This window comes from Bactrocera oleae, chromosome 2 (assembly GCF_042242935.1).
Source record: "Bactrocera oleae isolate idBacOlea1 chromosome 2, idBacOlea1, whole genome shotgun sequence".
In the NCBI taxonomy this organism is placed as follows: domain Eukaryota; kingdom Metazoa; phylum Arthropoda; class Insecta; order Diptera; family Tephritidae; genus Bactrocera; species Bactrocera oleae.
Genome location: NC_091536.1, coordinates 99,364,839 through 99,377,724, shown reverse-complemented (window position 1 = coordinate 99,377,724; position 12,886 = coordinate 99,364,839). Strand labels below are relative to the sequence as shown.

Below are 12,886 nucleotides of genomic sequence, written 5' to 3'. Positions count from 1 at the left end.
TACGTCCAGGTACTAAGTTTAAGTTATATACACACCGCCGAGGTGTATACCAGCTTTTTTTTCTTTCGACTGTGTCTCCAAATTAAAGAATTAACTGCAACAATAAATATGAAAAAAAAATTTAGTAAATATGAGAATCAAATTAAATAAAATTTCCAAATTGTAATAAAAAAACACATCACTCTTGTAACGCGCCATCTAGATGTTAAGATAAGTTTAAGTTATATACACATCGCCGAGGTGTATACCAGCTTTTTTTTCGATCGACTGTGTCTCCAAATTAAAGAATTAACTGCAACAATAAATATGAAAAAAATATTTAGTAAATATGAGAATCAAATTAAATAAAATTTCCAAATTGTAATAAAAAAACACATCACTCTTGTAACGCGCCATCTAGATGTCAGTTTGGTAAATTTAACCCGCAGAAAGTAAACGGGGGTCGCTAGATTGGTAATAACTCTTAACATGCATACTACACACATCTACAGATTTCCGTTACATAGTTGATGACTGCAATTGCGGACCTACGTACATACAAATATAGTGTAATAACGAGACTCAATCGGATTTCATCTACTTACATCACACTGGTCGGCATCAAAATACATATGAGAAAAACAATGTACATATCTAAGTATGTGTGAAATTTATACGTATCGACGCGCTAAATCTAAATATATATGTAAGCAGAGTTTATCTAGCACGTCTGGTTTTATTACTCTTATTATACTCTCGCAACCTGTTGCTACAGAGTATAATAGTTTTGTTCACCTAACGGTTGTTTGTATCACCTAAAACTAATCGAGTTGATATAGGGTTATACATATATAAATGATCAGGATGAAAAGACAAGTTGAAATCCGGGTGACTGTCTGTCCGTCCGTCCATCCGTCCGTGCAAGCTCTAACTTGAGTAAAAATTGAGATATCTTTATGAAACTTGGTAGACATGTTTCTTGGTACCGTGAGACGGTTGGTATTGCAGATGGGTATAATCGGACCACTGTCACGCCTACAAGACGCCATTAATCAAAAACAAATAAATTGCCATAACTAAGCTCCGCTAATGCTATAATAACCAAATTCACTGGGAGCAAATGTTTTTAGAACCTCTACCTACAGTATGAAAATAGTTGAACTCGGGTGGCAACTCCACCCACTCGCCATATAACGGTACTATTAAAAACTACTAAAAGCGCGATAAATCAAGCACTAAACACGCCAGAGACATTAAATTTTATCTCTGGGATGGTATGAGATGAGTTTATAGGAACCGCGTTCAAAATTAGACAGTGGGCGTGGCACAGCCCACTTTTAGGTGAAACCCCATATCTTGAGATCTGCTTAACCAATTTCAACCAAATTAGGTGCATAAAGTTCTTTTCATATCTCTATGTTATAGTGCGAAAATGGGCGAAATCGGATTACAACCACACCTATTTCCCATATAACACCATTTTCAATTCCATCTGATTCTTTCACTTTCCACTATGCATATCAAGCAACAATGATTATATCGGGGTAAAACTTTGCGAGAATAATACGTTTAAAGTAATCCACCTTGTGACCAAAAATTGTCTAAATCGAACCAAAACTGTTCAAGCCCCTAAGTACTAAATATGTGGACCCCAGTGCCTATAGTTGACCTTGTACCGAAAATATCAGTCAATCCACAAAGAAATCTCAAACGAGTATACCATTTGACTTTGCGAGAGTATAAAATGTTCAGTTACATCCGAACTTAGCCCTTCCTTACTTGTTTTTATTAAAATTGTTTCCCTTTCGATACTAACAGCGGTATTTGTGAATCTTGATGTCACGAATTTCGTTTAGCTCTGTATTTATCTCGGGGTAAGAAAGAGATAGCCATCTACTGTTAAACTCAAAATAACTGCCAAGCGCGAGGTCAGTGATTGTTTTAAATAATCAATCTATCGACGTAAAAAGTTATAAAAAGTAAAGACTTATTTCATAGATCTCATTTTTCAGGTATTCTTATTGACTTATTTAATGATCTTATAAACATGTAATAGCTTTGATAAATTTTACAATACCTTTTGTTTTAATTGTTTTAGGTTAGAAAGAATGCCACGACTATGTAAAAATACACCGAATGTTTTCTGCAAAATTCATACATATGCACAAGTATGTAGTGGCAAAAAGATGACACCTTCCATTGTTCTGGATTTGAAATAGACGAAAGATATAAAAGCTAGGTCCCAAACATATGTTGCAAAACCAGTGCAAAAGCTCTGACAAGTTGGTTCAAAGGAACTAAAGTATCCTTACGATTTGCATGACATATGTACACATAGCCAACAAAGTCTGCGTTCACCCGACACTATTTTTTAAGTGAAGTAAAAACACAATGTAAATAGGTAATTCAGTTCAAATTTGCTACATGTATTTCTTCTTTATATTTTTATGTTCAAAATGCAAAAACAAAAATTTATATTCCTATTTTCATTTTTGTGATAACGGGATTTTAGTGTAAGGAGAAGTAAACATAGGCACCATTAAGTCTGCGTTTAGCTTTAAAATTAGTTACAAAAGTATTAAAAATTATAAAGAAAAATTAAATTCAATATTTTGTTGGATAGCCGCGTTGTTTTAAAACCTCACTCAATCGATTTGGCATTGATCTTACCAACTTATCTGTTTCCTCAGCTGTATTCTGGGATCATTCTTCTTTCATAACACTTCGCAAAGCCTCTTTACTTGTTATTGTATGCTGACGAATTCTTTTTTACAACAGATCCCATAGATGCTCAATAGGATTGAGGTCAGGTGATTGAGGGGCGTTTAAGTTGTCTAGGAGCATTGTACAAGAGCCAAAGTCTAACTATTTTCGCGGTATGCTTCGGGTCATTATCTTGTTGGAACCAAAACGTCGAAGATAATCCAAGATTCTCTGCACTTTGTTTTCTTAAAATTGTTTTTTTAAGTGTTCAAATAACCCCATTTATCCATTGTGGATAAATTCAAGCTGACCCACACCACCAGCCGCCATGCAACCCCACACCATAATTCCACCACCTCCGTGTTTAACTGTACCAAAAAGATTTTGCTTTTCAAGGGCAGTTCCTGATTTGCGCCACACAATTTGTCGACCTTTTATGCCAAAAATGCAAAATTTACTTTCATCGAAAATATTACTTGTCTCCCGAATTCCGGCCACTTATTTATATAATTATGAGCAAATTCAATGCGCTTTCGACTGTTTACAAGTGAAATATATGCTTTCTTTCGAGCAACTCTACCATGATATCCAGCTTTTCGTAAAATTTTGCTAGCAGTTTCGGTACAAATTGTTTTTTTAATGGTTATATTTACGTTTTCAATAATCTTTGTGGACGTAATTTCAGGGTTAACTTTCACTATATTTATTATTTTCCGATCTTCCCGGGCTGATAATATTTTCGGACGGCCAGATCGCGGTTTTCACGTTTAAATTACGGTTTTTTTTTAAACTGTTTACGACACGCTGGACAGAAAAATACGTTCTTCCAATAGTTTGCCCAATTTTTCTGAAACTTTCGCCATCTTTCCACAACTTAATGATAATTCTTACCTTCATTGAACCAACATCGCCATACCTACAGTGGGAAAATGTTATATTACAGTTTACAGTTTTTTATTGTTGTGTTTTTTGTTCAAATCATTATTTACTAGATATCTATGCGCATTAAGATAGACTTAAACACTACTATGTATTAACTAATTTGAATAGGATGTATTCTTTGTCCACTTTAAAATTATTAGAGAAATATCCGAAGTTCCAACAAATTAAAACCACCGACTGTTCGAGATACCAAATTTCTTTGGGTATGTTTGCTCTGAAAATGTAGCACACTTTTTTAAAATTAATTATATGTATTTATGTATATTATTATCTTCTTTTGTTTAAAGTAATTTTATTAATTTTTATTCTATTATTTATGTTCAACGCCATTAAATCTTAAGTATCTTTCAATACTATTTATAATCGATTTCCTATAAACACCGAACAATATAAAGGACATACGAAGAAAATGAAACAATAGTTGTCAAATATTTGAAAGTAAAATATATTTTGATCAAATCATGATTCAATTAACCTTATATAATTAAATAATGGAATAATCCAAAAAAAAAAAAATCTAGTTAGCAGATGGGTCGACTTCCCGTGTATTCGATTTACAGCGAGTGCACTGTTTAAAGGCATTAGAGGTGCCATTGAAATTTGTTATCAGGCTATCTTGCTCTAAAATACTTTAATATATGTTTATAACTTAAAGTTTTAATGCATATGAGATTTATAATATAAATGCGTAGGGTCCAATAATGGAACTGATCCCCATTATGATGCACGTATAGGTGAGAGGCGTGCCTCCGGAAATCAATTTCTCCTATCTCAATTCGTTTCAGATGTTACAAATAACCGTTAGGAGAACAATACTGCTGCGAAGTTATTTTATATACATATTTGTATATATAAAAAATGGGAATACTGTGCATATACAAGTATGTAATAATCATAATTGCTTCCTTAATTCTACTTCCGCATCAAGTGCATTGTGACGCATGGAGAGCACACAAAAAAAGCTCTGAAACCATTCAATCGCTACTGAAAGCAAAATTAATTAATTTGAAAGTGAAACAAAACCTATGCGAGTTCATTGTATTTATTTAGTGAATTTTAAAATTATATCCTTTCCGAGCCAAACTTCAATATTTACATGCGCGCACAAATTTTATATTTTTCTCTCTTTTAAAACAGATTTTCAGAGTTTTCACTATGAAAAAAAGATTGCGTTGGCATGGACTTATTGGCACAGGAGCTCCGTGAAAATGTATTTATTTGACAGTCCGGGTCAAATTTGATCATATGCTATATCAATTCCTAAATATAGATAGCTGTATGTATGTATGTAGATAAGAGTGAAAATCTTTAAATTTCAACCAGACAACATGTCGAGGCTTCACAAGTAATGTAATGCTTTATTATGTAATTTTTAGTGTTTATCTGCTAATACTAAATTAGCTGCAACTTAAAAAAGAGAGAGACGGTTGGTATTGCAGATGGGCGTAATTGGACCACTGTCACGCCCACAAAACGCCATTGATCAGAAACAAGTTATATGGTATACCACCTTAGGGAGGGGAATCTGCAGTTTAAATTTTTTTAAGGTAGGCGTGGTTCCGCTCTTTAATAGGTTTAATGTCCATATCTCCTAAACCGCTAAAGCTATAATAACGAACGTGAAATCGGGTGACAACCCCGCCCACTCCCCATATAACGGTACTGTTAAAAACTACCAAAAGCGCAAAAAATCAAGCACTTAACAGGCCAGAGACATTCAATTTTATCCTTGGCATGATATACGATGACTTTATAGGTACAGCGTTCGAAATTAGACAGTGGGCGGGACACCGCCCTCTTTTAGTTGGGCACTTTTTTCAACCAAATTCGGTAAATAACATTAACACCATTTAAAATTCCATCTGATTCTTTCACTTTCCACTATGCAAATCAAGCAACAATGATTATATCGGCGTAAAACTTTGCGTGAATAAGGCGTTTAAAGTATGCCACCTTGTGACCAAAAATTGTCTAAATCAAACCAAACATCAAACCTACATAATATAAAGATTTTTAAACTTCCGGGTGATTTTATACCGCATATATTGGCCAATATCTGAGTTACCTCAATGAAAATGAGAGAGCGGGTTTTACTCATAACAAAGTATCTTTGTGCCTAAAATGGATCAAACTCCATTTGATTGGTGATGGTATGAGAGGTACCTTAATGAAACAGCGAGAGCATTTTATTACTCTGTGGCATGCTACTAGTATGTGGTATTGGCAAAAATTTAAAAAATCGAGTTAATACTACCCTCAACTTCCATATACTACTTATTGATTTTCGTTATCCTCACCAGTTTTATGCCGAATATGTCGGTCAGTGAGCATTAATATATTTTATCTCAAACAAGTATACCATTTGACTTTGCGGGAGTATAAAATGTTTGGTTATATCCGAACTTAGCTCTTCCTTACTTGTTATTCTTTGTTTTGTTTTGATTTGCAAACCGTTGAGTTTGTTACTACGTGCCGGTTGTCGTGCATGATTCAATTATAATATATATATATGTATATAAGTATAAATTACTATATGTATGCGTATAGAATATAAATATGAAGTACCCAGTAGTAAAAACGATAGTTCACGAATCACATCCAAAGAACAATTGAAGATATATTTTTTAATATTTAACATAAAGAAAATGCACCTGTTGCTGAACGAGAATTGTGGAAATACCGAACAGAACCTTCAACGTCGCACTTAAATGAATACGAAGTGTTTTATTGTTCCTCACGAAGAAATATTTTTGACAAATTTTATGAAACAAAATATATGAATGTTGCCGAATTCAAATAAATAAAATAAAATAAAATAAAATTAGTTTTGAAATAATAATAGTGTATAAAATTCACCAATACAAATACACACAGTTTTTTACTATACCTTTTATTTCTAAATGAGGCACTCCAGATTTATGAAGAATCTTAAAACCACATATTACACCATTTTGAAAACATTAAAAATAATAATAACATTTCTGTTATTGATGGAATTAAGGAAGTTGCATTCAATCATTATTATATGGTATACAAATATGAAATCGTAAAATGATTTGAATGATATCCAAGTATCTTAATCTTCGCTGTATTTCATATTAGTTTATGGTAGTTGCCTTAAATGGAGGCCCATTGAAGCGCTTACAATACAAAGAAAAAAACCAATCTGCAGTTAAATGCATTTTTTCTATTTATATTTTTATGTGTATATATGTATATGCATAGATGGGCGTATGTACATATGTATGCTTGCCTAAAGAACTTTGCACTGTCATTACTTAAAAGAAACTCCCAATAATTATGCAGACACCAATCGATTGGATGCACTCCGACACTTTCGATTAAAAAGAAATTTTAAAACTGTCAACGGTCACATATTAAATGTACATATAAAAAGAATACATTTTGCATCCAATTTCAAAACAATGGAATATTCGTAAGACCAATACTAGTGAGAAAGGCACTAAACAATACTACAGATTATTTTACTGCATAGATTACAAATTTTGATTCAAATTAAAGTTTCTTCACTAATAATAGCATAAATATTACTTGTTCGCGAATTGTTAATAACATTTCTTACTTCTAAATACATTATTTAATGCGACATTCTTATTATGGAACTTAATATTTATTTAATTATTAAACTATCAAAATTCTAATATTAAAAATATCCTAATAATGCATTATGCATACCATGATTATTTCCAAACTTGTAGATTTTTACAGTTACCTAATTATCACGCTTAATAAATATTATTATATATTTACATTCGTTATATAAGTGTAAACTCTATGTTGAATAAAATAAAAACAAATTAAGCAAATGAAAGAAATTCAAGCCTAGACATTTGATCATAATGTTATTGAATAGTTAGTTCTTTGACTGTAAACTTTACCTATCTAGCTACTTATACGCTTATAATAGTATCCATGGATTAATCATTACAATTCGTAAATATTAGTTACTCATTTGCAATCCTCCGCTACTCCGGCTACCCGTAGATGTTGATGTACTTAATCCAAGTTGTAAAACTAATTCATCGTAGTCTTCTAAGGATGTTTCAAATTCCTCTAATTGTTCTACCGCTACATCCGTTTGAGTTTCGTTCAGTCCAAGAAGTGGTGGTGCGTGATAACAATCACGGTAAAACTTCGCCAAATCATTGACATGTGAATTTGGCAACGCAAAAGGAAAATTTAATTCTTTAAGAAGGTTATCATCTTCGGGCCGATTTCGCATTGTGTTATTGCGGGAAGAGGTAGGGGCGGGAATGAGCAGACTTTTCATAGATGACTGCGAGAGTGTTGAATTATCGGCAGACGACTTCGCTTGTGTGCCACTTTGCTCATTCTCTAAACTCTTAAATGCAATAACGTTGTTGTTATTATTTGCTTGTGTGCTATTGTTAGTTTTATTTTCAATCCCACCGTTGTTATTTTGAACAGTCTGTTCTTGTCCATTACAAGAAATAGGTGCAGAATTGCTACCATCGCTTCTTTTATTTAAGGACTCTACCGAACCAACAGAACCTCCGCTTTCCTGTCGTTGGCGACGCAATAACCATTCGAAAGGAGGAGTTTCTGGCAAAATATAGTCTTTCTCAGTCCACTGTCGCAATTTACATATATCGGTAAAAGCTCCTGGTCGCAGAGGCTTCTCAATATCAATTATTTTCTTTTCGCCATTAACACCTATGCCCCTTTTCAGTCCTGTAATAGACAAATTTTGAGTGGGAGAAGAATCGCCACGTCGGAAATGGTCAGATTTTAGCATAATTTGATTAGATTCTCCATTGTGCGCCTCTGAGGTGGTAGGGGTAATAGTCATTTTTGTTCGATAAGAAACGGACATACTTAACATACCAACTATAGTATTTAGTTGGCCGATTTTAACATTTTTATGGCCCTCACCCAAAGTATGCAACTGTGGCCGATCCACGTAAATACGATAGTAAATTCCATATGCTTCTGGGCATTGGCGCCGTGACAATTTATAACCAGGGGTGGCTCGTGTCAAAGAGATTAGTGACTTTAGTAGAATACCCATACGATTATAAATGGCATGTGCCGCTTTTAATGTCTGCTGTTCTGACATAGGTGCACCTGTACCATTCACAACAACGCCTTTTACGTTTTCAACGTTTTTTATGAGAACTTCACATATGTCATCTTTACAATTTTTGTGACATCCAGGTAATTGAATGTCCAATGACCATACTTCTAATACCATTTGATCTCCCTCTACCGTGCGCAACGAAATTTCTACACACAAAGGCAATCGCTTTAATATACTTTGGCCGGGTTCCAACGATAATGCACGCTTTGTCTCGGCATATATATCAGGATGGTCTTGAATAACTATGTTAAACCAATCACTACCAGTAGCCAAAGGATTGCAAGGCGTCTGTATCTTCTCACCTAAGCGCGACTGCACTACAACTTGAGTAGACTTCAGCGCTAAAAATTTTATAAACTTCTCCACATCCTTTTCGGCAGCATTTAAATTGACACGTTGACCAGACATCTTTTTCTTTCGCATACACCTCAAATGTTTTCGATAGTGGGCGTGTTTTTTTTTCCAATTTCCACCAAAACTGAAATTTAGTTTTATGTGGACTCTGTTATTAACACAGTACAAAGTACGTTGTTTATTAACGTTTTTCTTTTTACCACAATACTACAATTATTTAGCTATCAGATATTTAGTTTGTTCAAGATATTTTCTATTGAATATTTTCATTTGTTTTGAGGTTCATTCGTAGCAATTGCGTTTTTTACTTTAATAAACACAAAATTGCATTTGCACTTCTAAACCTCCTTAAAATGTTACATATTATTTTTATAAATATTAATCCACTTCACATTGCTTCTCAGGGTCAATTTAAGAACATTTTGTTTTACAGACATCTCTTTATTTTAAATGTGACAATTTTCACAACATCTATTTTCAATCAAACACGTAAACGATGTGAATGCACGACACCATATTTACGAGCGCAGAAACATTCGGCAAAAGTATTTTAAAACGGACAGATGGCAATAGTGTTACCGCTGCTGAGCCTCAAAGAAAACTTTATGAATCGATTGTTTTCATCTTAATCCTATTCATGAAATTCAATAATACAATATTGACATAGTTTAGGAAATTATGAATTCGATATCATCTAGGCATATATTTCAACATCAATTGATCTGGAACTTTGAGTTTCTAATTATTAACTAATAGAATGTGGGTATATAGGACAATAAGAACTATAGTGATAGAATTTGAGATTACAACCGTTAAGCTTTACTTGTTTTGAGTTTACTACTGGCAAATATGATGTCATAAAGCAGAAGAACTTGTAAGTAAAACAATAAAACGGTCGAAGTGAACAGTTGTGTTCATTTATGATTTATAGCTTTTGTACAAAAATACCGAAATATTTAAATAAAATTTATTTTTTAATGAGTTTAATTGTTTGTGTTTTCGTTTAAAATTTACATGCAAATGTGACAGTTTTTCTAGATCGCTTCTTTTATCTGATATCTGATTGTTGGACTCATGTCAGAATTTATATTTTTATATGGAATGGGTAACTCTGAACCTCAGTACTCCACTACCAGAGAACGTATATATGATATACGTTCTCTGTTTGAAGAAGAAAGAAAAACAGATGAATGCCAGAAAAATAGAGCAAAGAAGAAAAAAATTTTAAAATTTAACAACGGCGGTTGTTTAAAGACTAGCATCAATATTTACAAAGGAAAAATATTTAATCCATGAGTGATAAAAAGCGCAAATTCGGAAATTTCTTATCAACAGTTTATACCTTGTCGAAAAAATAATAATTTGAATTCTTTGCTTACAATCACTATTCGTTTCGTTTTGACATAGCTTTTCGCAATTTCGTATTCTATTATTTTTAATTAATAAGTTTTTGATCCATACCAAGTTCCTATATAACTCTGGATCAAAAAAAAAAAAAAAATCGTATATACAATGTATAGCTGCAGATGTCGCAAAAAATAATTTTAATAAATTTACCAGTGAGATTGTTGTCATAGCATTGTTAAAAATATTGGTTTTATTGATTTTCGGAAATAAAAATTAAATTGAATTGGGGAATATTTTGAATTAAAAACGCAAAATGTTTGGTGGCTTTCGGTGCACGGTCCCGGCTGATGCCGATCGTAAAGTAGATACATCCAATAACCTTTTTATAGAGACAGTAATGGAGCAGGAGCGCCGTGTAAAGGATTTAAAGGCTCAGGAAATACAAATGACAGCCGAGAACCCACGCATACGCGCTCAGCAAGAAACGACAGATATTTCAATAGAACTAAAAGCACAAAAAGTTGAAGATTTCCTAGATAAAAAACGACGACAACAACTTCGTCAAAATAACTTAGATCTGCGGCAGTTAGAAAAACAGTTGAAAGCAGCATTTATCTCAAAACAACTTGCAGAGCAGAAGGTCGCAACCGACAAACTGAAGCTGGAGCAAATGAAAAAGAAACGTTTGGAGGACGTTGAGTTTGATGCGGAGCAAAAGCGTTGCAAAGAGGCACTAGTGGAAATAGAAAAAAAAGAATTAAAAAAGAAACAAGAATTCCGCAACATTCTCCTAGGTCAAATGGAGGAATCCCAAGAACGACGAAAAATGGAGTATACTGAAGTTTTAAAAGATCGGGATGAGATGCAAAAACTATTACAAAAGTACAAAGCAGACCACGAAGCTGAGTTATTAGAAATTGAGCGAAGAAAGGAAAATGCCAAAAAGGAAATGGACGAGTTCAAAAGACTACAAGACGCTCTTAAATTAGAAAATATGGCTCAAAAGATGGATGAAGTGGAACGATTCCAGGCGATGATGAAGGAACGGGAAGAGAAGAATTTGCAAACCAAATTAGAAAGAGAAGCTGAAACCCAAAGGAGGGCAGAATTAAGTGATAGAATTGGACAACAGTTGTATAATGTTGAAGTATGTATTTAACTAATTGTATTTCTTCAATGGAGTTTGTTTTTAATAAGATATATATATTTTTAATTTTATAGAGCGAAAAACGAAAACGTGAAAATCTTTTGTTGGATTTATTGGTTGAGGAACGAAATACAAATGAAGACATAAGATATAAACAAAATCTAGAAAAGCAATGGAATGATCGCTTACAAATGCGTAGGGAGTTTGAGCGCTATCGTGCTGAACGAGATCGTCGTAAACTTGAGCAAGAGAAAAATGAGGATGCTATATTCCTTGCTGATATGCGAAAACAGTTGGCAGAACGCGATAAGTTAGATCAATTGGCGGATGAAAAACGCCGTCAAAAAATAAGAGAACATGGTCGGGCAATACAGGAAATGATTGAGTTGCGCCGACGACAGCGCGCCATTGATGCTGCTGAAGAGATTAAGTGGCATGATTATTTATTAAGTGAAGAACGGAAACAGTATGTACATAATATAGAAGTTATTAGTTTATTAAGATTTATTTTTATATCGTAGATTGAAAATGGTTGAAGACGAACGCCTACAAATGCTGAAAAGTGCTCCAGTCGATGTGTTGCGGTACCTTCCTTCTGGTGTGTTAAAGGAAACAGATCGAAAAATTCTTGGTCTTCCCAATCAGGGAAAAAAAGCCTGATTTATCCGCATTAGTGTTCAAATATTGTACCTGTTTTGGTTTCAAATGAAATTAATTTATACATTCTATTTCATTAAATTCTTTTCTACATATCAATTAGAGAACTGCGTGAATGCCTAGTATTCTTACTCAAAGTATACTTGCTTCAAAATCGCTTTGGGTGGCCACTCATATTCAGAAACATGTACAGCTGTGTTCACAAAAATAGCAGTGCGAGAAATGCAATCAAGTAATGTTTTCAAGTTCCGTTACGATTATTCCAACGTCTACGCATTATTGTCGTAGAATGGAATGTGTATAAGGAAGAAACGAAAAAATCCCGTTAGATTTGCGAGATTTAAGCAATGAACAACTCTTTTTGCTAGAAGCACTAGTCTTTGGCTGTTCATTAAAATAGCAGTGCGTATCTTGATAAGGCAAAAAAATTTTGTTAAGACGTTTAATTGATAAAAAGTAAGTGGTTTTGTGTTAGTGACTATTATTAACATTAGAAAACACTAAAATAAATTTATATTTTTTAACTAAGTGGGCAGGGGCAAACATTGTACTCCTGAAAAAAGAAATATTATAGTGCAACTAAGAAACGTGTGAAAAACATATAACGACATCCAAGAAATATGTGGATGTTCTGCTAA

At 33.5% G+C, this 12,886-nt stretch overlaps 2 protein-coding genes and 1 long non-coding RNA gene across 3 annotated transcripts; 2 read left to right on the top strand and 1 right to left on the bottom strand.

Moving 5' to 3' along the window:
• The first annotated feature begins 65 nt into the window (after window positions 1-65).
• LOC138855880 (uncharacterized) lies at window positions 66-2,452 on the top strand. Its single transcript, XR_011395025.1, has 2 exons — window positions 66-637; window positions 2,078-2,452. It is a non-coding gene; the product is annotated as an uncharacterized lncRNA (long non-coding RNA).
• Window positions 2,453-6,791: 4,339 nt separating this feature from the next.
• Atg13 (Autophagy-related 13) lies at window positions 6,792-9,620 on the bottom strand. Its single transcript, XM_014232736.3, has one exon. The coding sequence runs from the start codon at window positions 9,164-9,166 to the stop codon at window positions 7,586-7,588; it is 1,581 nt and encodes a 526-aa protein (XP_014088211.1). The 5' UTR covers window positions 9,167-9,620; the 3' UTR covers window positions 6,792-7,585.
• Window positions 9,621-10,225: 605 nt separating this feature from the next.
• On the top strand, window positions 10,226-12,355 carry LOC106616114 (meiosis-specific nuclear structural protein 1). The gene is made up of 3 exons (XM_014232603.3): window positions 10,226-11,591; window positions 11,666-12,057; window positions 12,113-12,355. Exons 1-3 carry the CDS (start codon window positions 10,758-10,760, stop codon window positions 12,249-12,251), a joined length of 1,365 nt encoding a protein of 454 aa, XP_014088078.1. The 5' UTR covers window positions 10,226-10,757; the 3' UTR covers window positions 12,252-12,355.
• Window positions 12,356-12,886: the final 531 nt, after the last annotated feature.

Coding starts and splice junctions, on each gene's coding strand:
- LOC106616114 (XM_014232603.3), top strand. CDS start 10,758: ATGTTTGGTGGCTTTCGGTGCACGGTCCCGGCTGATGCCGATCGTAAA. Junction 11,592..11,665: donor AACAGTTGTATAATGTTGAA/GTATGTATTTAA, acceptor TTAATTTTATAG/AGCGAAAAACGAAAACGTGA. Junction 12,058..12,112: donor TTAAGTGAAGAACGGAAACA/GTATGTACATAA, acceptor TTTATATCGTAG/ATTGAAAATGGTTGAAGACG.
- Atg13 (XM_014232736.3), bottom strand. CDS start 9,166: ATGCGAAAGAAAAAGATGTCTGGTCAACGTGTCAATTTAAATGCTGCC.